Source organism: Paramisgurnus dabryanus, chromosome 12 (genome assembly GCF_030506205.2).
Source record: "Paramisgurnus dabryanus chromosome 12, PD_genome_1.1, whole genome shotgun sequence".
NCBI lineage: Eukaryota > Metazoa > Chordata > Actinopteri > Cypriniformes > Cobitidae > Paramisgurnus > Paramisgurnus dabryanus.
In genome coordinates this window covers 8,914,178-8,937,507 of record NC_133348.1, presented here as the reverse complement: position 1 = coordinate 8,937,507, position 23,330 = coordinate 8,914,178, and the positions used below count along the sequence as shown (strand labels likewise).

Sequence of the window (23,330 nt, the reverse complement as noted above, 5' to 3'; positions counted from 1 at the left end):
GTTAAGAAAGAAGATAACCCAGGGTTAAGCACAGTGTAAAAAGCCCTTCTGTGTCTCAAAGTTGGTTGGGCTAAATGTCCTACTGGCGAAGGACGCGATCGAGCCGATCCCTCCAGCCGAGATGAGGTCTGGGTTTTACAGCCCTTATGGCATTTTACCCAAGAAAAACGGCAGGTTGCGACTGATTCTGGACCTGCGTTCGCTGAATCAAGCACTTCACAAGCTGCCATTCAAAATGCTGACGCACAAATGCATATTTTGAAACATTCGTCCAAACGATTGCTTCGCAGCCATAGACCTGAAGGACACGTACTTTCATGTCTCAGTACTTAAATATAAATATTAATTTCTCCCTAGGGTTTTTGTCCTTCTAGGAGTTTTTCCCACCGGGTTTTCTCCTAGGGGGTTTTTTAGTCCCAGGGAGAGTCAGCCAACTTTGGCTTAACTTAGCACTTTACTGTATACATTACATTATTAATATGCTCGCTTACATGGTTTTTTATCCTTAGCCGCTATATTCTACTTCTTATACTATGTATTGATTTTCAATGTTCTCCTCTACATCTACTCATGTAAAGCTGCTTTGCAACAATTAACAATTGTGAAAAGCACTATATAAATAAAATTGAATTGAATTGAATTGAATACTTCCCAGACACAGGCAGTTTCTCCGCTTTGCGTTCGAGGGACGGGCATATCAGTACAAAGTCTTACCATTTGGGCATTCTCTCTCTCCACGTGTCTTCATAAAAGTAGGGGAGGGGGCTTTAAAACCCCTAAGAGAGCGGTGTGCGTATTCTGGGGCATTCTGAAGACTGAAGAGTGTAAAGACCATCGACTCTACCTGCGCGACCCCACCAAGCAGGGACACTGACAGGGCACTTGAGTACTGCACTTTTTGTACTAACTTTTTATATTTATCTATTTATCACTCTTTTTTCCTCTCTTGCACATTTCCTATTCTTATATTTACTATGTGTTTTTTTATCTCTACTGTCATTACAACTCGTAAGTCAGTTGCATCACGTCGCCGCGGGCAAAATGTTAATAACCTCCGCACTCTCCCTCCATCCACTACAGCCTCGTTGACTTTTCCTATTGGCTTATGGAACTGCCAATCTGCTGTCAACAAAGCAGATTTCATTACTGCTATTGCTTCACATTTTGGCCTTTCAGTTTTAGGACTTACTGAGACATGGATTAAACCAGAGGACACTGCCACTCCAGCTGCCCTCTCCAACAACTACATTTTCTCCCACAGTCCTCACTCATCAGGAAGGGGTGGGACGGGTCTGCTCACTTCAAAGGACTGGAAATTTCAACAGCAAACATCCTCATGTGACAGCAGCTCTTTCGAGTCGCATGTTGTTACTATCATCCACCCTACAAAAATAAATTTTTTAGTTATCAATCGCCCCCCAGGTCAACTTGGACACTTCTTGGAGGAGTTGGATGTACTTCTGTCTTCATTCCCAGAGGATGGTACTCCTTTAGTAGTACTTGGTGACTTCAACATCCACCTTGAGAAACCACAGGCAGCTGACTTCAAGACCCTGACTGCATCGTTTTACCTCAAGCAAGTCCCTACTTCACCAACCCACAGGTCTGGTAATCTTTTAGATCTTATCTACACATGCTGCTGTTCCACTAACCACACCCAGGTCACCCAACTACACACATCTGATCACTTCCTCATTACTCCTTCTGCATGGATATCTCCTCTGCTAAGACCATATACTATCATTCAAAAATTAACAACTAACCTGACTCTAACACTCTCTTCAAGACCTTCTCTACTCTTTTTCGTCCCCCTGCCCCCCACCTTCATCTGACTTAATGGCTGATGATTTTGCTTCCTTCTTTGTGAAGAAAACGAATATTATCAGCAGTCAGTTCTTTGAGCCACCGCTTCTTGCGCATGCTCAAACCTCTGAGACATGCTCCCTCCCCTCATTCTCTCTCCTATCTGAAGCGGATGTTTCCAAGGTCTTTGCTTCTAACCATCCGACTACCTGCCCGCTAGATCCCATACCCACCCATTTCCTTCAGGCCATCTCTCTGCCAGTTATACATTGCCAAGACTCTGGAATGCGTGGTGTTCAACCAGCTCTCCTCTTTCTTCACACAAAATAACCTCCTGGATAGCAATTAGTCTGGTTTCAAAAGTGGTTACTCCACTGAGACTGCACTGCTCTCAGTCATTGAAGCCCTAAGGCAGGCAAGGGCAGCCTCCAAATCATCTGTGCTGATCTTACTGGATCTATCTGCCACTTTTGACAAGGTCAATCACCTCATCCTCCTGTCGACCCTCATGGCTATGGGTGTCTCTAACACAGCGCTTATATGGTTCAAGTCATACCTTTCAGGTAGGTCATTTCGGGTATCCTGGAGAGGTGACGTCTCCAATCCCCAACGTCTCGATACTTGGGTACCTCAAGGCTCTGTGCTTCGACCACTGCTCTTCTAGATATATGTTTTTCTTTCATTGAATTGTATTTATTTCGAACACAATAAAACAATAAAAAAAATATATATATACATATTTATACACACACATATACATATATGCATGCATAAACTTACTTGCATTCATACACACATTACCATAGCTAAAATAAAAATGCGTAACAGCGCGTCAAGGAAAAAAAAAGAAAATAAAGAAGAAAAAAACAAAATCAATATTTTAACAAGTACTTCCTAAAAAATGTAACATTTACTATTCTCATAATTCTTTCCCTTTCTCTATTACCCTTCTCCCTTCCCTTTTTTTTTCTCTATACATGACATCCCTGGGCTCTGTCATTCAAAAATATGGCTTTTCCAAGCACTGCTATGCAGACAACACTCAACTTCACTTGTCGTTCCACCCTGAGGATCCCACGGTTTCTGTCTGGATCTCTTCATGCCTGAAGGACATCTCACTCTGAATGAAGGATCACCATCTCCAGCTTAACCTTGCAAAGACAGAACTGCTTGTCATATCATCTAAACCAAAGATTCAGCACAACCTTTCCATTCAGCTACGTTCCTTGACCATTACGCCTTCCAGGACGGCCAAAAACCTGGGAGTGGTCGTTGATGATCAGCTTAGCTTCTCAGAGCATGTTGCCAGCACTGCTTGCTCTTGTAGATTCATCCTCTACAATGTAATGAAAATTAGACCTTTCTTAAAGCTAGGGTAACAGATTTGATCCTGAAACATTTTTTGTTATGCTGGATAAAAGTCTCCTCACATCCTGATAGCAATCACTGTGTTAAGTTGTTTAAATGTATTTGTAGAAATTTATGTCATCTGTGAAAGGCGAAGGACCAGAAAATGTTCAACAAATCATAGATTTCGGTCCGAAAGGACGTTTCCATTTTTGTCCCTCATACGTAAGCGTAATTTGAATGCCCACCGCGCAGCGACTCCACGCAGACACCATACATCATCGGCGCGTTCACGTGCGCTCATCTCCTGTCTGTAAACAGTGAGAGCAGCAAACTTTTCTGCTGAATTGACAACCTACACAGGAGGCACACAATGAAAGATATCTTTTATAACAACAACAGCAAAAACTGCCTGGATCAGCAAGAGCAAAAACCCAAATTAACATCAGTAACTTTACTGCTTTACCACGAGATGCAAACAGCTGCAAGAGGCAAAGGGTCTGAAAGGGTCGTTGCACTGTTTATTTTGGTAAGGTAGGTACGCAATATGTTTGTACTGAGATGGATTCAGATATTATACTTTGATGAAACATTGTGTTGCTTATGAAATTTGTGTTCGTTTACGGATTAGCGTAACGATATAGTTACTACGGCTACACAACCGAACGTGTGCTTAAACTAATTCGGATGTAAACCAGTTGTTTGGTTATTTTGGAAGTGTTATTCACTTTGTACTGCAAAGTTTTCTCACTGGTGAATGAGACATGAGATGTGACCGTCTGATCTGTGCGTGTTCATGTGTTTGGAAAGAGGCGTGACTTTGGATGACGATTTGACTTGAGGGTGGGATCGGGATTTCATTGCTAGGCGGCTACAGTTAGCATTTTTCAAAATGGTTACCCTACCTTTAAATGAGCATGCTACGCAGGTCCTAGTCCAAGCTCTTGTCCTGTCCAGGTTGGACTACTGCAATGCGTTACTGGCCGGGCTTCCAGCCTGCACAACCAAACCCCTACAGATGATTTAGAATGCAGTGGCAAGAGTGGTCTTCAACGAGCCAAAGAGGGCGCACGTCACTCCTCTCTTTGTCAAGTTACACTGGCTTCCTATAGAAGCTTGCATTAAATTTAAAGCTTATCTATATATTTCTTAAAAAAATTTAAACTTGCAGAACTCACGCTGCTATATTTACATTACATTTACATTTATTAATTTAGCTGACGCTTTTATCCAAAGCGACTTACAATTGCAATAAATGTCAGAGGTCGCACGCCTCTGAAGCAACTAGGGGTTAAGTGTCTTGCTCAGGGACACAATGGTGTGTCACAGTGGATTAGAACCCGGGTCTCTCACACCAAAGGCGTGTCTTATCCACCTTTCAGAGATCAGGTGGTGAACTTGCAAGCACTGCCTTTGGAGGAGGCAGACCCAGCCATGGCTTTGTTATGTCTAGTATGTGTACTACGTGTGTATGTGGATCAAACTCAAAGCTTTAGGACCTCGGAGGCAGCTCTTTGCCTGTTACAGTGGTCAGCAGAAAGGGAAAGCTGTCACTAAGCAGAGGATGTCTCATTGGATTGTAGACACAATTGCCCTTGCTTATGAAAACCAGGGCATTCCATGCTCTACAAGAAGTGTGGCATCATCTTGGGCATTGGCTCATTGTTCCTCTCTTACAGACATTTGTAGAGCTGCAGACTGGGTGACACCTAATACATTCATCAGGTTTTATAGTTTTCGTATCGAGCCGGTAAGAACACTGAAGGTCGACTTGTGTGTTGGCTAGCAGCCTCCGTTATGGTGCTACACGATTGTACCATTATGGAAGGCCATTAGTGCTCCTCATTGTTTTTGTACTCCTCCACCGCGTGATGGCCAATGTTGCGGAGCATCAGCTGTCAGCTTCTCATTAGCTGCATTCCTGGAAACCCGTGTGAGGCTAGGCCCCGGTATAACGCCCTCTTGAGGTTCCAATTTGTGTGAATTTTCCGTGGAGCTAATCTACCACGTTTTCCCTTAGCAGAGCCTGCTCTGCGTCTCTCTCTAGTATGGATAGTGTTTAGAGAGTTTGTATTTATAAACCTATTGTCTACTTAGCGCCACCCAGTGGTATATCTACATAGAGTTGTCTCTGCAGCTCATTGGTGTTTTAGTAGTTTCTCGAAGCATATTGGTCTCTCTAAACATACTTAACCGAAAAGGTATTTTTTCCCTAAAAATTTTCAACCTGTAGAGTGTTAGCTGACCTTAGCTTAACTAAACTTTCTTCTATGTCAAATTGAATTCAACATTGAACTGAACAAACTGGAAGTATAAATACACCGGTGAAACTAATTGGTGAGTAATGATAGGTAACTAAGAAACATGATAATTAGCACAGAACTGAGAAACACAGGAATACAAACACATAGATCTAAGGATAAATGTGACAATAAAGAAATGGTTCACCCCAAAATTAAAGCTAGCCCATAATGTTCTCACCTTAATGCCATCCTAAGTGAATATGACCTCCTTTATTTTTTTTTCTGACGCCCATCCATCATCATAAAATAATCCATACTACTTGACTGAGTCATTATATTTGTTCTGAACTGAAACCATGCATTTCTGTGTACGTATTTAGCATTCGATATCTTGCTTTTGAAGGTAAACAAGTTGGCTTTTTTACATTTTTGCTACGGTACATTTTAACCTTCTACCCATAAATGACGTCTCTAATAACTGCCTTTTGTTATGTTTGTGAATCATGTTACTGAATAACGGACGCTCATCGTGATACCAAAGAAACAATGAAGAAAAACAGAAACTCACACTTTCTCCAGACATGATTCTCTGGACATGTTCTGAGCAAGCAGGTTTGAAGCCAAGCTAAAAAGCTCCTCAGTCCACTCCTACAAACAGACAGCAAAACACATATCACACGTGATTTACTAATAGGATTAAATGGCCTGAATAATCTAAAAAGTGTTCCAAACTATGAAGAGAAGAGTATATATGAAATATATACTGTAAATTAAAGGTGCTCCGATCAAGATTTTTGGGGCCAATCACTGGATTAGCCAATCACATTAGCCAATTTGAAGCCATATAGATTTATTATGTGGCATAATTGTTATGCCTAACCTAGGTTTTATTAGACTTATTCATCATTGATGACAGAGAGAGGTAAAAAATCATAATGAATTATTACATGTAATTTTATTTTCATATTTTGATCATAATAAGACATTTAACTAGCTTTTGTTTTTGGTCACACTTTCATTTTCAATCATGAACTGACAGGGCGAGCATCTAAGATAGGATATTCATTTATTTATTTATAAAGAGAGCAGACAAACAGAGACCGTGCATCACTTTACATGTTCAACACCACAGTGAGATGAAAGAATGTTTTTTTTTTTTTTTTTGCAGTGACAGAGGAGACAAGTAAAACATGCAAACATTACATCATTACAACAAAAATATAAACCATCAACTGAACTAAACTCATTTCTAAACTAATCTTAACGCCTTTTTGTATGACACTGTACAGTATGCTACTATCTGCCTGAACCTTCCTCCTCATCCGCACTGAGGGCACGTCTGTTGATGATAAAAACATCAAGGACGGAGACTCTATTGTCATTAGATTTTGTGTCTTTATCTTAGACAGATGACTTTTCGTGGAAGTTTGAATTTTGTTCTGAAAGACTGAACCTGGCCTCCTCCATGACATTGAAGTGTGTTGATTAATGCAGCGTTGTACAGGACGATCACCATATGACATTAAAGTAGCACTAGACTGTTTACTCGTGCACTGATTTATTGTGTTTGTTACACATAGTGTTGGGAGTAACGAATTTATATTACAGTAATATATTAGTTTTTGCTATAACGCAGTAATATAACACATTACTAATACAATTTTAGAAATATTGTACTTGTTACAGTCTTATAAACACAGTTTATAACAATGCATTACAAAATTAGACTGTGTTATATTTATTTATTTTTTGACCAATGCCGCGCGACCAGCACATTCATAAAGGAAAAAGCTGCGGGTAAAATAGTATGTCTGTTTCTGGGTGCTGTATGCAGCATGTTCATTTTTACTTTAATTTTGTATTTGAACTGAGATTTGGGCGCGGTGCGCGTCAAATATAGACGTGCTTCTGGGAAGTCTGCGGCTGTATAAGCATTGACTAAAGTGGTCACAATCAGGTCCAGTAGCGCATAATTCTGCGAATGAGAGCACTAAGTAAAAGCAACAGAAAGTTTCTATCGGTCTCTCATGCTGCTTGAACCCCAGAAGTAAAGAGACTTTTAAAAGGCTTGTCAGTAAAATCCATATCAACACCAGCAATGACAAGGTAAGCTAACGTTGCTATGGTTACAGTACATATACATATACATAATAGATTGCTAGGCTCATAGACATCATATAGGTAGACGCCCTATCGACCGCTACTGCCTACTGGCGCGGTCGAGCCATGGGGCCACCATCTTAGATCGGTCACCTGCTCCACTCAGTGTAATCTGTATGACAGGTGGAATGAGCTATCAGCGCACTTAATTAATCATATCTCAGTGAAAACCGAACTGATTTTCACGCAGATTTTTTTGCTGCAAAGGTCATTCATGCAGCTATGATACAGGACACATGGTTCAGTGTATTTTAACCCCTTATGTGGCGCAAATCCCGTTTGAGTGGGGGGTGACAATGTGATGTACATCTTTTAATGAATATTTCTCTGGGATTTTTTGGACTAGAAGCCTAATCTTGGTCTTGTTTTAAAGAAGACAATTTAGGGCTTTTCACAGATGGGTTAGAAGGTGAAAATATTAAATATAAATATTTTTTATAGCAGTTAACCTTTATTTTAATATATAAAAATAATGCAATAACATATTATTTTTATAAATAAAATTATAAAATTGAAAATGTTTCACACAATAAAAGAGGACTGAAAGAGGACTTTTCTGCAGAGCTTCTTTCTCGTGCTCCCTTTCTGTAGTTCAAGAGAGGTGAATTCCGCAACATGGTGGAGCCTAATCTTTAAAAACAATAGGGCATCTAGTCTCTATTATAATATCTATGGCTAGGCTATTCCTATGCTGTCTATGGTTATCTAAATATAATGTAGTGCATTTAAACATCACTATTTAAAGTTTTTACCAGCCTTTGTATGGTAGCCTATATGCATTGTTTGGCAAAAACCAGTGTTCCTCTGTGTTTTATTTAGCAATTATTTGTTATGCTACATGTACTCCTTATATTTTACTGAAATGAGCTGTATTCCTTAGGCCTAATCCTCCAAATAGCACTTTTTGATAAGTTGTGTCAAGCCAGTGCATGCCAGGTTTGTGCTGTGAATCTGAATTAAAAGCGAATTAAAGAACAGAAATGGAAAGAGGTTGTGTGTCTTGCCATGTTATTAGTCTATAGGTTGCATTATAGTGGGCTCTAACTCTGTTGTGTTTGGTATGTCTACCATCATTTACCAGACTTTTACCAGTTAATTTGTCTATGTTTATGATTCTGACAGTGATTTTTTCTGTATTTTGCCATAAGTCTTCACTGTGTCTATTCAAAGCTCGAGGGCCACACATAACTTCTAGATTTATAAGCAGCAATAAACTACATTTTAACAATTTATAATGCCTAGTCATACTTCAGTTATTTTGATGAAAGTAACTCAAAAGTAACGCAAAAGTAGTGTAACTTATTTCAGTTCAGAGACAGTAATATTGTAATGTAACTCATTACTTTCAAATGACAGTATATTTGAAATATATAATGTATTACACTTTGGAAGTAACTTGCCCATCACTGGTTACACATTTTTCTTGTGCTAGAGTGCCCAGGGCTTTAGGGTGGCTCGGTCGCATTCTGCTGGCCACAAGACCACTGTGCTAGTAATCTAGTACTAATCCGTGGCGTAATCTAAGATGAGGTTTTACAAACACATTCTGGGCACACTTGAGACTTAAATTACATCTTGCAAAAAAGGGTATAAAAAGGTGTCCTTAAACCCAAGCCATATCTAACCCTAACCCCATGCATTTGCCATTAAACTTTGCTTTGATTGTAATATATTGGATCTTTCTTTACTGTACCTTTGCTACCTCTTCACTGAAGGCCAGAAAGTTGAAGTAAGTAATGTTAACCATGTCAGTACCACTGACCACTGTCAGCATTTTGTTCTCCAAGTCTCCATCCAGGTCCCCCACATCCAAAAGTTCTCGTAGCTTCACTTCCTAAAAAATAAAACAGGAATGGAAATGGCATTGTGTCGTAAATATTAGCGAATAACAAACAGAATTCTGAAAACAAAATTCCACAATTATTCATGACACAGATTGTTTAAAAAAGTCAGAGATAAAGCAACATTTTGAATGCACATATGTGGCGTGATGTCAGCATTATGATTTGCCAATATCAATGCCCGATTCTGATTCTTCAAGCTGATATGTAAGCTCTATGATCACTGTAACTGTTAACCTTTATTTCAGATAATACCACAGATGTTGCCTTTGTCATATTAATTGCAGAAATTAAGTATATTATTGTTTTAATAGAGAATCAAATAAATAAGCACCAAAAATATTCATTCTACAAAGAGCAATTTAATATGACTTCTTATGCCTGTTTAAAGTAATGAAAATAAAACACTGTGTTCAGCGTATGAATTAAATATACATGGATTCTTATAAAGTAAAACAGTTCTTTTGTCATGAGCAGAGAGTGATTTTCTCTGTAATATTACTGACAAATAAATTACAAAACTGTAACTTTAAGGTGCATGTGAGATTTTTGCTATGTACGTGTACTGATTGACTGACAGGCTGTGTCTGTGCGTGTGCGTCCGGTGTACGTGGACTAGAGCAGCTGCAAGTAAAATGAAATACAAAAAACTTCCGGTCGGAATGTCACCTGCAGTGTAGTCGCACAAGCTCGAATTGGATCATATAATTACGCACCCAAAGGTGGTTGGCACCCCACGCAGCCCTTTTCTGACTCCCTTTCCGTGTTTTCGCACATCATTTATCATGTACAGTGGAAAGGTAAAAGTAACCACGCTGAATTTACAGTTAATCAGACTATGGCCGTTTCTCAATCCAAAGACTGCAGTCTCCGGAGGTCGCATTTCTAGACTGCATACGTCATTAGTCTTATTTCAGAATATGAACAATTATAAAGTTGACTATTATTCTTAGTTAAATGTAAATTGTTGTAATATGCTTATGATTTGTGAATGTAATGCTTAGTTAACATAAATTTGATGACGTATGCAGTCTGCATATGCGACCTCTGGAGGCTGCAGCCTTCCGATTGATAAACGGCCAAAGATGACCGGCGGGCCAGATAAAGATGATTGGAGAGCCACACTTGGCCCTAAGGCCGCCAGTTGACTAGCCCTGGTCTATGCCATAGGCTATTCGTAGCTCTGCATAGCCTGACGTGCACCTCGTCAAATTTTTAACAGCGACGGTGACAACACAGATGGGCCAGGGGGAGTGATTAAACTGCAACACTGTTTATTTACTTCCATCACTGCTGGTCTTCTCAAAACATAGACAACAAGCTGCTGTTTCTTCCTCGTTTGTGGGTTTAACTGGCCAAACTGCTTCTTCATTGACGGTCGTGCTGCTACTGTGATTACTCGCGTGGATACTGCCATATAACACAGCAGGAGCTTCACCTTTTATACAACTACATGGCAAACTGAATGCAAATGTTAATCAGAACCTTCTTCAGCAACATGTGGTTCCCTGCAAACATCTCCTAATCAGCCAGTAATTTTCATGCAAGACAATCCACACTGTCCCACTGCAAAATAGGCAAACACTGAAATAATGAAATGTGCAGCACAGAGGCCAGATCTGAACCCAACAAAAAATCTTTGGTGCAAAGTTATGGCTAAGAAGGCACCAGAGCGGTGTGATGTTCTGCGGTCACATATTTGCTGAACTCATTCAAAACAAAGTCCTCTTCTTACTAATTTTTGACAACTGTCTGTTACCCTGACACATTTTTGTTGTAATCTTCGTTTGTGCTTCACTCTTAGAAATCAAGGTGTGCAAAAGGTTCTTCACAGCGATGCCATAGAAGAACCATTTTTGGTTCCACAAATAACCTTTCTGTCAAAGTTTTTTTAAAGTCCCTGTAAAGTCAATTGCGAACATTTTTCTAAACACATTATAAATGTTAGAAATGTATTAGTGAGAAACAACAGCTTTCCAGCGAGTGGGACAGCGGAGACGCCCCCAGGGTTTGAGAGCAGAGAATGCTGCCTATTTTTCAAGATTTTGATATTTTATTTACTTGCCTTTTTTAGGAATCAAATTTGGTTGGGTGGTGAATAACACATTTTTTTGTGCTGTGACAAACTCAGAACACATTTAATATCTGACATTAAAGGGGACTTTAAAGAACCATTTCATAAAGAACATTTTTATAATCTAAAAAACTTTTTTCACTTCAAAAGAACCTTTTTTTAACAGAAAGGTTCTTAAGATGTAAAGGTTCTTCATTGAACCACTGAGACAAAAAAGGGTTCTCCGATGTCAGTGTGAAGCTCTTATTCTTTTATTCTGATGTTTTTCCACAAAATAAAGTTTTTTGTTAAAGTGCCTTATTGGTTATATTGTAAAACACGGCAGTAGAACTTTGGTGTACCCAAAGCTAGTACGGTATTCCTTCATTTTAAGCAATGAAGACACCTTGTTTGTTTGCTTTTTCACCCAGTTAGTGTTTATGAGTTAAAGCAAACTGTTCCAGCTTCATAAACACAACAAAAAGACTCACACAAAGTGTGTCTGTATTCTGTTTCACAGTAATAAACCTTTCCCAACATTTTCGTTCTCAACAGGCATCTGAATCACTTTTCCATTCCTTCAAGATTTCACTAAACTGTTTACATGCAGTAGTCGCAGTAGTCGAGGGGCAGTTGTAGCCTAGTGGTTAGAGTGCCGGGCTTTGTAACCTGAGAGTTGCCGGTTCTGGCGGGTTGTGACTGTGGCACCTTAACCTTAATTGCTCCCCGGGCACTGCAGGGATAGCTGCCCACTGCTCCGGGTGTTTGTGTGTTCACGACTTACAGTGTGTGTTTACTATTCACTGGATGTGTTAAATGCAGTGGTCACATTCCAAGTATGGGTTACCATACATTTGCAAATACTCACTTCAACACAAGCGCTTTTTATTGGTACTTGCATATGTCTGATTTACAGGATTTTTTTGTTAATCCAGACATAAACATAATCCAGGCATAAAGTGAGACTACACACAATATAAACACTTTACAATATTAGTACATGTTACTCTCTCTAGTTTTTTAAACTCCTCTCCACCAAACAACTGTCAAATCCATCAGCCAATCTATGTCCATAGTCATAAAGAAATTAAGTCCCAAGAAAACAACTAAAAAGCATCACTATGCATCAAAACTCCATGGACACAGTGGATGAGATTGAATTAATGTGGTAAAACACAGCCCATTTATTTTAATCTGCATTAAGTTTGTAGAGCAGGAAACAACAGTCTCAACAAATCTGTGGGAGTTATTCAGACATTAACAATGGCAAACAAATGAAGCTCTGTTCTGACAACAAGTGCTCCACACAGCCCAAGAGAGCAACACAAAACTCACTGAGGCAAGTCTTCCTGAAAGTGAAGATTAGAAGAGCTCTTTGTGTTCCTATCCAGGCAACCAACGGAAACAACATGGCATCCGTTCTGTTACGTCAAAGAAAGAGGTACGAATCTGTAATTGGACCTGAAAGAACTGCTGCATGATGCATAAAGCTGAAAACATTGTTGATCATCATGTCAATATGTATGAAAATGTTTAATGGCAAGATTATTGCCATTAAAAATTTGTCTTGACAATCCAATAATTAACAGCTCTGAGCTTTTTTTTACGAATGAATGTTTCCTGAATACTTTCAATTGCACCCAATTAACTAAAATAAGTTACTGGGTATACTAAACAGATGTTACTAGCAACTGTTAAAGATTGTGCTTAGTGCTTACAGTGCTCTTATTTAGTGATGCACTGAAATGAAAATTAAACCGATAATTCTGGATGCACTTGGCCTTAAGAATGACCAGAAAAAAAGATTATAAAACTTTCATACCGTATTATTGTATTAAAATTAGACTTTTCAGCTTCATTATAAATCTGAGTTGGACAACAAACCAATAAAGCAATCAAACGTTTTTGAAAGTTACACACAAAAATTGGATGAACATGAAATAAGTATTTTTCATGTAGTTATATCCAACAGAATCCAATTCAACAGTTTTTTGCCTAAACAACATAAAGTATATTACATGCAAAACAGTTGTAAATTAATGCAGCAACTCAGCAGCCTTGTTAATGTTAGGGTTCATTGTAGGCCTACAGGGTTATTGCTAGACATGAGGCTGTACTCGGACATGTGCCCCCCATTCTTTTTTTCTAATCTTGATGCATGCAAGAAAAACTAGGAAAGGTAAACATGTATGGATTTAAAGGACTAAGGTTCTCAGCCATACCAACTCTTTATGAAGTGTCCTAAAATCATGAATTAAATGTTAATTTTAAATTTGAACATTTGATTTGTTGTTACACAATCACATTTACATTTACTCATTTAGCAGACACTTTTGTCCAAAGAGACCAGTGTTGGGGGTAACGCATTACAAGTAATGTGCATTACGTAATAATATTACTTTTCTGAAGTAACGAGTAAAGTAACGCATTACTTTTTAAATGTACACATTAATATTTGAATTACTTTTTTTAAAAAGTAATGCAAATGACTTTTTTTAGTTTAATTCATTCGATTAAAAAAATTATGTACTGAATTAAACTAAACATAGTCACATTATGCACTCTATGTGTTCATCTAAAAGATATCAAGCCTCAGCCAAGTAAGAAAAAAGAACGCAAAAGTAACTAAAAAGTACCCTAATTAGTTACTTTTTTTGGGAGTAACTTAATATTGTAATGCATTACTTTTAAAAGTACCTTCCCCCAACACTGAAAGAGACTTACAAATGAGGTAAACAACAGAAGTAATTATAGCAGCACAAGAAAAGCAATACATAAATGCACTGGAAATAGTCTCATCAAGTCGAACACAATATACATAGCCAAGGGTTGGTTAGTCATTTTTTGTTTTTATTAAATTAAATTTTTTTCTTTAAATTAAAGACCGTACAGAACACAAATGCATTGTTAAGCAACAATCCAATTCGATAAACTTAAAGGCGTTCTAAGCGAATCTGTGTGTTGATTTTTGAAATGTGTTTTCAAACAAACTGAGCGTAGTTAACTCCTCCCCCTCCCTTCCGTGCTTTCATGAACGTGCCCAAACCCAACCCCCAAATCCTTCTTGGCGTTTATTGGCTGGAACACTTTGTTTTGTTTTGTGGTGCAGGTTTGGCCACTGTGTTTATATTGAAGTTTTGTAGAGCCTGGGCTGTCTACAGAGATCGCGTTTTTTTACAGTTTGATCAGCGGACAGGCAGCAAGCAGATAGTGAGGAGATGTTTGCTGTATGTAACCAAAAATGGTTTATGGTCTAAAACGCGTGAATTCACTTAGAGCGCCTTTAACAGAGGTTTTCGTGAGACTGTTTCATCTAATATCTAAAACTGACCTGATTAGTTTGTTTATCAACTCTTACCTCCCTCAAACTCATTTCTCTTTCCCTGCTTCGCACAAAAAAAATCAGATGTCCTACTACAAGAGCCATATTGATCTAGCCAAAATAAGATTATTGATACTTATTAGAAACTCAAATATCACTCGTCATGTTTCATAGTGTACGTATTCATCACATACTGTCACCTGGATTCCTATATGCAGGGCTGCGTGGGTTGCCAGATCCGCGAAACAAAACCAGCCCAATGGTCATTAAAACTATCCCAAAAGCATCCTAATGACCATTCACGGCCCACATACCAACAATTAATCAACAAAATTCTTCCATCTTTAGCAGTTAAACAGTTTAAAAGTAGCCCCCTAAAGGCTGTGGACTTGGTTCTCCCTGCCTATTCTACATTTCAATTCAATTCAATTCAATTTTATTTATATAGCGCTTTTCACAATTTGTGATTGTTTCAAAGCAGCTTTACAATAATAGAAGCAGTGGAAAGCATAGAAAAACGACGGATAGCACAACATAATACATGATAGCAGCTAAATTTGCTGCGGCTATGAATCAACATTATAAGCGTGCGTATTGCTAATGTAACGTAAAGAAGAGGGTGCTAAGTAAAGCCCAAGAAGGCTGCCTCCCCGGGTTGAAAAACCCCCTATGAGAAAAAAACCCCAGACTCAGCAGGGGAAGTAAAAAAAAGTCTTAGGAGGAAAAAACCCTTGGGAGATATATTTATATATACATTGAAACGATTAAGGAGATTAGGCGGAGGTAAAACGGGTTCTGCTGGTGGTTGTTGGTCATGCATCAGCTGGGCATCACGTTGACGGTCTGCCGGTGAGTCAGAGGTGTGCCAACTTTCACATTTACCGGAACTGGGTCTGTTTGTCTCAAGTGTCCTCGGAGACGAGGACGAGACATGAAGAAAGAAAAACAAAACCCAATTAGCGTAGGGGCCATTCATATGTATACACATGTACATATACACAAACATACATATATATATATATACATACATATATATACATATACATACACACATATACATATATACATATATATACTCATATACACATACATACATACATACATACATACATACACACACACACACATACATATACGTATTGAAGATACGTAATCCTAGTGACAGACTCTGCACAGTTCGGTTTAGGGAGAACGAGAAAAATGCACCGGACGGCGAATGTTTTTAGGAAATGGATGCAGTGACGCCCTTTTAAGGACTGAAATCCCGCCCCCGACTAGTGGGCTTAACACCACAAATCTATACCCACCGAGCTTTATTAAAATCCGGACGAGCAAGGGAGTAAAGGGGAGACGGGGACGTGACTGCGCCATTCATCTCCCTGATGCCTGTCTAGGCTTCACAGTACTCCCCTACTCGACTCAGAAACCTCAGGTGGAGGGCCGAACAAGTGATAACATAATTCCATACATAATTTTCAATCACTCCTCTGCGCTTGGCAATTAATGGCCCGATTCAGGGTTTTATTGGTCTAGTGTTGAAGTTTGGCCTTGTATTGTGGTTTGTATGTGCACAAAGTAGCGTTTCTTTTCCTTATATGTAGCATTTTCTATTTTATACGTGAAATTTGTTTTTGAAAGTTTATGCCTCGGCCCATGGTTTGCTGCACATATGTAAACAAGTAAGGAGAGATTAAACATTTTCTTAAGTTTATTAATAGCATTTACCATGCTTTGAAATGTTGACGAAAATGAGGATTTAGTTTATTTATTTATCAGGTTGTACAAGCTATCTATTGTGAGATGAGTACCATTACTAAAACAAATTATGTGAATGCCTTGTTAAAGAGAAAAGTTTTAAGTCTAGATTTAAAGGTATCTATTGTGTCTGATTCTCGGACAACGGTTGGTAAATCATTCCAGAGCTTAGGGGCTAAGTAGGAAAAGGATCTTCCACCTTTAGACACTTTTGATATTTTAGGGATAACTAAGAGACCAGAGTTTTGCGAACGCAGTGCACGTGATGGATTGTATTCTGATAGTAATTCTCTAAGATATGAGGGTGCTAGGCCATTTAAGGCTTTGTAGGTGGTAAGTGATATTTTAAATTGTATGCGATAATTAACTGGTAGCCAGTGTAAAGATGCTAGAATTGGACTTATGTGGTCATACTTCTTAGATCTAGTAAGCACTCTTGCAGAAGCGTTTTGAACTAGCTGCAGCTTGTTTACCTGATTTGCATGGCATCCCCCAAGTAGCGAGTTACAATAGTCTATTCTAGAGGTCATAAAAGCATGAATAAGCTTCTCTGCGTCAGATGTAGACAGTATATGGCGGATTTTTGAGATATTTCTAAGATGGAAGAATGCTGTGCGGCAGACGTTGCCGATATGACTATCGAAGGATAAATTGCTGTCGAACATCACACCTAAGTTCCTAACCGAGGAAGATGGTACCACAGTACAGCCATCTATGTGCAACTTGTAATCTGACATATTATGTTTGTAGCGATTCGGTTCAATAATAAGCATCTCTGTCTTATTGTAGTTGAGCTTAAGAAAGTTATGTGCCATCCAGTCACTAACATCGCTAATGCAGTCTGTTAGCTTAGAAAACGTGTGGGTTTCGCTGGGATGTGAGGAAATGTAAAGCTGGGTGTCATCCGCATAGCAGTGAAAACTTATGTTATGTTTCCTGATAATGTCTCCTAGAGGTAACATATATAATGAGAACAGGATAGGACCTAAAACTGATCCCTGCGGTACACCATATTTAACCAGGGAGTGATATGACTCTTCCTCATTTACATAAACAAAGTGATAGCGATTGGTTAGATACGACCTAAACCAGGCTAACGCCTGACCACTGATACCAACATAGTTTTCTAGTCTATTGAGTAAGATTGTGTGGTCTATTGTGTCAAAGGCTGCGCTAAGGTCTAGTAATATAAGGATTGAGATTTCACCACGATCGGATGTTAACAGGAGGTCATTTGTAACTCTAAGCAGCGCTGTCTCTGTGCTATGGTGGGGCCTGAATCCTGATTGGAACTTTTCATACGTACTATTATTTGTCAAGAATGTGCGTAACTGGCTTGCCACTACTTTTTCTAATATTTTCGAAAGAAAAGGGAGATTTGAGATTGGTCTAAAGTTATTAAGCTCTCCCTGATCAAGCTGTGGTTTTTTAATCAGCGGTTTAATAACTGCTAGCTTGAAAGCTGTTGGAACGTATCCTATTTTTAACGATGAGTTAAAGATATTTAGAACCGGGGTTGACACTACAGGGAATACCTCTTTAAGTAGTTTTGTGGGAACGGGGTCTAATATACAGGACGATGATTTGGATGATGTGACTAGTTTAGAGAGCTCATCTATTGTAGTAGGTTTAAATGAATCAAAATGTTCATATGGTAATCTAGTGTTTAGTGAACTAATGGGTAGAGTGATGGCTGCTTGGGAAGTTACGATGTTTTCCCTAATAGCCGTAATTTTGTTAGAAAAGAAGTTCATGAAATCGTTACTATTGTGTTGGAGTTTACTATTGGTTTCTGTTTGTTCTTTGTTTCTTGTCAGTTTTGCAACTGTGCTAAAGAGGAAACGAGGGTTGTTATGATTTTCTTTAATAAGCGTACTGAGATAGGTAGATCTGGCCGTTTTTATAGCCTGTCTGTAGTGTTTAACACTCTCTTTCCATGCTACACGCCATACCTCTAATTTTGTGCTTCTATAATTTCTTTCCATTTTTCTAGCTGCCTTTTTAAGTGCTGCTGTGTGATGATCATACCATGGAGCTGGCGGTTTTTCTTTGATTTTCTTTTTTCGAATGGGAGCAACGGCATCCAGTGTGTTAGAACAGACATTGTTCAGGTTTTCTATTACAGTATCTAGATCGTCACAGTTATCTGCTACATGTTTCATTTGGGACAAGTCTGGAAGAGTGCTGATAAAGCTATCTTTAGTGGTGGAAATTATAGTTCTGGCTAGTCGGTAGCATGTTGTGGATTGAGTGATCCTATCTAGAAGTACAGTGTATGACACAAGGTAATGGTCAGAAACTGCATCACTCTGAGGTGATATTTCGACGTCATTAATATTGAGTCCGAGTGACAGAATTAAGTCTAATGTGTGCTTACGAGTATGCGTGGGCCCTGACACGTTTTGTTTAATACCGAGAGAATTTAGAACATCCATAAATGCATGTCCTAATGCATCTTTTGAGTTATCCACATGAATATTAAAATCACCAACGATAAGAGCTTTATCTACAGTGACTACAAGCTCAGACAGGAAATTTGCTATTTCTTTAAGGAAATCTGCATGGTGGCCCGGAGGTCTATAGATTGTAGCTAAGACAAAAGAAAGCTGTTTGTTGTTACGATCAGTTATTTCCATATTTAATAACATTAGTTCAAATGAGTTAAATTTTAGTTCAGATTTCTGGTTAACTTTAAAAATGTTGTTGTATATTGTAGCTACACCACCCCCTCTCCCCTTTAATCGAGGTTCGTGTTTATAATAATAGTCTTGTGGGGTGGATTCGTTTAAACTAGTGTAGTCATCTGCTTTAATCCAGGTTTCTGTTAAACAGAGTGCATCTAAGTTTTGGTCATTAATTATTTCATTAACAATAGGTTCTTTATCGGTAAGCGATCTAATGTTAAGAAGGCCGAATTTTAACATTCGAGGTTCATCTTGTAATGTATTGTTTTCTAATGTTATGTTGATCAAATTTGTACGTGATGTGGCAAGCGGTGCTCTGTATTTGCTTGTTCGGGGAACAGATACAGTTGAAATGTGTTGATATTCTGGTAAGATCGACTCGAAGTGCTGGGATATATGTGATCTTGACATATCATGCCAGCTAACAGACGGACAGTTAAGCTGATCCGTCTGTTTCCTGACCTGGGCCCTGGATAGTCATACTATATCAGAATTAAGACTATTAATCAGATTTCTGGTGAGTATAGCACTTCCTTCTGATGTCGGATGAAGGCCATCTCGGGTTAGGAGGAATTGTCTACCCCAGAAATGCTTCCAATTGTCTATAAACCCTACATTATGCTGAGGGCACCACTTTGACATCCAGCCATTGAGAGACACTAATCTACTATGTGTTTCATCTCCCCGGTTGGCGGGAAGGGGACCAGAGCATATTACATTGTCTGACATTGTTTTTGCAATTTCACACATCTCCTTAATAGTATCTTTGGTGATTTCCGACTGTCGGAGTCTGGTGTCATTTGTTCCGGCGTGAATAACAATCTTAGAAAACTTCCGTTTAGCATTAGCCAGCACTTTAAGTTTGGATCTAATGTCAGACGTTCTGGCTCCCGGTATACAGTCGACTGTAGTGTTTGGTGCCACAATGTTAGTGTTCCTGAGTATAGAATCTCCAATGACCAGTGCACTTTTAACAGGTGTTTCAGCTAGTGTATTCCTTAGGGGATCGAATCTGTTAGAAAGTGCCGTAACGTTATGGGTCTTAGAAGGACGCCGTTTATGACTATGCCGCCTGACAGTCACCCAGTTAGACCGCCGACTTGACTCTGATGTCGGAACCGAGCCATGTGTATTATGATAAACACTATGCGCGCTCGATACAGTATTTGTAATGTTAACATTAGCATCTGATGTCGGAACACTATGCGCGCTCGATATAGTATTTGTAATGTTTACATTAGCATCTGGTGTCGGAACCGAGCCATTTGTCTTTTCGCTCGATACAGTATTTACAACAGTAACATTAGCGGTTTTGCTATCCTCAACTAGCGTTCGGATGCGCGATTCTAGTTCAGCAACCTTCTCAGTTAACCTTAATACTTCAATACACTTAGTGCATGTAAACCTCTCTATGCTAACAGCAGAAGCTAAACTATACATGTGGCAAGTAGTACATGTTACAATAACAAGCGGAGTCTTACCGCTTTCTTGCTGGGCGATGGCGTCTTCGTTTACCCGAACGCGGTCCCCGGAGCTGCATCGCGTGGGGTGTTCGGGTGTGACACGCCTCGGTCGCCTGCGAACGTCTGGGGCCAGGGTGATGTTTGGCTTGCCGAATCTGCGAAGGCCGGGCAGCGGTTCCTCCACAGCTTCCCGATCGCTTTCATGTCGTTCACGGTCCGTGAAGCTGCATCGCGTGGAATGCTCGTTTGTTGCGCGCCTCGATCGCTTGTGGACGTCGGAAGGCAGGGTGAAGTGGGCGCTGTACCTCGCCTTGGATCTGCTAAAACCGGGAAACAACTCCTCCACAGCTTCCCGCTCAGGTGAGGACAGGTCAGAAAAGCATATATCAGATGAATCCGCCATTAGATCGGAAAAAGCTAGCTTCAGCCTCCACCGTGTGGATGCTAGCGGGCTATAAGCTAACACTGGGTGTTTATTAGTGATAAATAGTTTCACGTGGTAGTACTGCTCAATAATCGTCACGGTAAAGTATTCCTATGTAAAACTGATAAGTTATATTATATAAATAGGAATAAGATGGTAAAAAGAAGCTTTTAGATGATGAACTCGACGGAGCTACGATGCAGGATCTGTTCAGCGTGACGTCACAAACCGGAAGTGAGAGGAGGTCGGGAGTTGTAATATAAAAGTACGTATAAAAAAATGAAATCTCTCAGTAACATTAAAAACCCCAAAAGAGAAAGATTATTTGCTATTTGGTGGAACTCAAATGTTGGCTAATGTAGCATCAAACTAACCCACCTCTCTGTCCCTAGCTCTATCTGTCAGTGGATCACCAGCTTTCTAACAGATAGTCAACAGGTGATGAGAATTAGAAAATTCACATCCAACATCTGCACTATCAGCACTGGTGCCCCACAGGGTTGTGTCCTCTCCCCACTGCTCTTCTCCCTGTACACCAATGATAGCACATCAAAAGACCCCTCTGTCAAACTTCAGAAGAAACTGCCCTGCACTCCCCTCACTCACCATCATGAACAGCACTGTGACTGCAGTGGAGTCATTCAGGTTCCTGGGCACCACCATCTCTCAGGACCTGAAGTGGGACGCTCACATTGACTCTATTGTTAAAAAGGCCCCACAAAGGTTGTACTTCCTTTGCCAGCTAAGGAAATTTAACCTGCCACAGGAGTTGCTCAAAAAATTCTACTCAGCTGTCGTTGGGTATGTTCTGTGCACTTCAATAACTGTATGGTTTGGGTCAGCTACAAAATGACATATCAAAAGACTACAAAGGACAATTCAGTCTGCTGAAAGGATTATTAATGCCCCTGCCATCCCTCCAAGAACTGTATACATACAGAGTGAGAAAAAGGGCTCAGAAAATCACTCGAGACCCCTCTCACCCTTGCCATCTGCTTTTTGAACTCTTGCCATCTGGTCAACGCTACAGAGCACTGAATACCAGGACAGTCGGGCACAAGAACAGTTTGTTTCCCCAAGCAATCTACCTCATGAACAGTTAAATGTTCTCCCAGTGTGCAATAATAATAATATTTGCAATAACCTTATAGAGTATGTATATAATATATGTATTTGTATTCATATCTTGTTTTATTATTTTATTTCTAGTCATATTTTTATCTTCATTTATCTGTGTGTCGTTGTTGTCTCTGTCTACTGGAAGCTGTGACACAAAAACAAATTCCTGATATGTGCAAACATACCTTGCAATAAACCTCTTTCTGATTCTGATCAATGTTTAACCCAATGCTTAAAATATGACGTGTTTATTTAATCTTAAAACACAGAGTGGTCCTTTGTTGGCAAACGCTGTTTATAGTTGCTCCGCCCACTAATGTCTGGTTGGGCCACTAAAGAAAAAAACAAACAAACAGTAAAATTCAACAACTTTAGTGGCGCAGGCAGTAGTGAGTGAACTTTTTTTGACACAATGTCACTGGTTCGAATCACCTTTATACCAACCTCACTCTTCTTCTTTTTGTATCATATATCAGATCGAAAAAACATTTCTTTTAATAAAAAAACTAAAGAAATGGTTTGAAAAGTGAAATAAAGTGCCTAATGACTGTTAAAAATAAAGGTATTAATCAGGCATCTTAATTTAAGCATTTTTAAACATTCTGATTGGAAATAAGTATTTTTACTTATAAGCATTTTAATGCAGTGTGCAAGGTAGAATATACAGTTTGTACAGTATAAGGGTTAGTAAAGAGCTGCACATGGAGTAACTGATGGTGAAAAAATATGTTTGTTTCCTTCTTAGACAATAGAAGAGTATGAAACATGAAGCAAAACTGAATAAAGAGTTGTAAATAAAGTTCCATTGATTAATCTGGGTTAGGCCTAATTTGTGTTAATCAATAAATACTATTGCAAACCCCCAGCCCTTGATGATTTGCACATGCGTGGAATGGACTGGTTATGTTGGTCTTGTTCTTAAAGTCCCTGTAAAGTCTGATATTAAATGTGTTCTGAATGTGTTATTCAACACCCAATTAAATATAATTGCTAGAAAAAAAGGCAAGTAAATATAATAACTTATCAAAATAGGCAGCATTCTCTGCTCTCAAACGCTGTGGGCGTGTCCTCTGTTGATGCTGAAACCACGCCCACTCGCTGGAAAGCTGCCATCTC

General features: G+C 39.2%; 1 protein-coding gene across 1 annotated transcript in view; it reads right to left on the bottom strand.

Moving 5' to 3' along the window:
- Positions 1 to 23,330, bottom strand: part of plcb1l (phospholipase C beta 1-like) — a 123,052-nt gene that overhangs the window by 84,242 nt on the left and 15,480 nt on the right. The window contains exons 4-5 of the mRNA XM_065260012.1: positions 9,247 to 9,387; positions 5,962 to 6,041 (exon numbers count right to left, since the gene is read on the bottom strand). Coding sequence (XP_065116084.1) covers positions 5,962 to 6,041; positions 9,247 to 9,387 — 221 coding nt within the window. The remainder of the gene's footprint in view (positions 1 to 5,961; positions 6,042 to 9,246; positions 9,388 to 23,330) is intronic.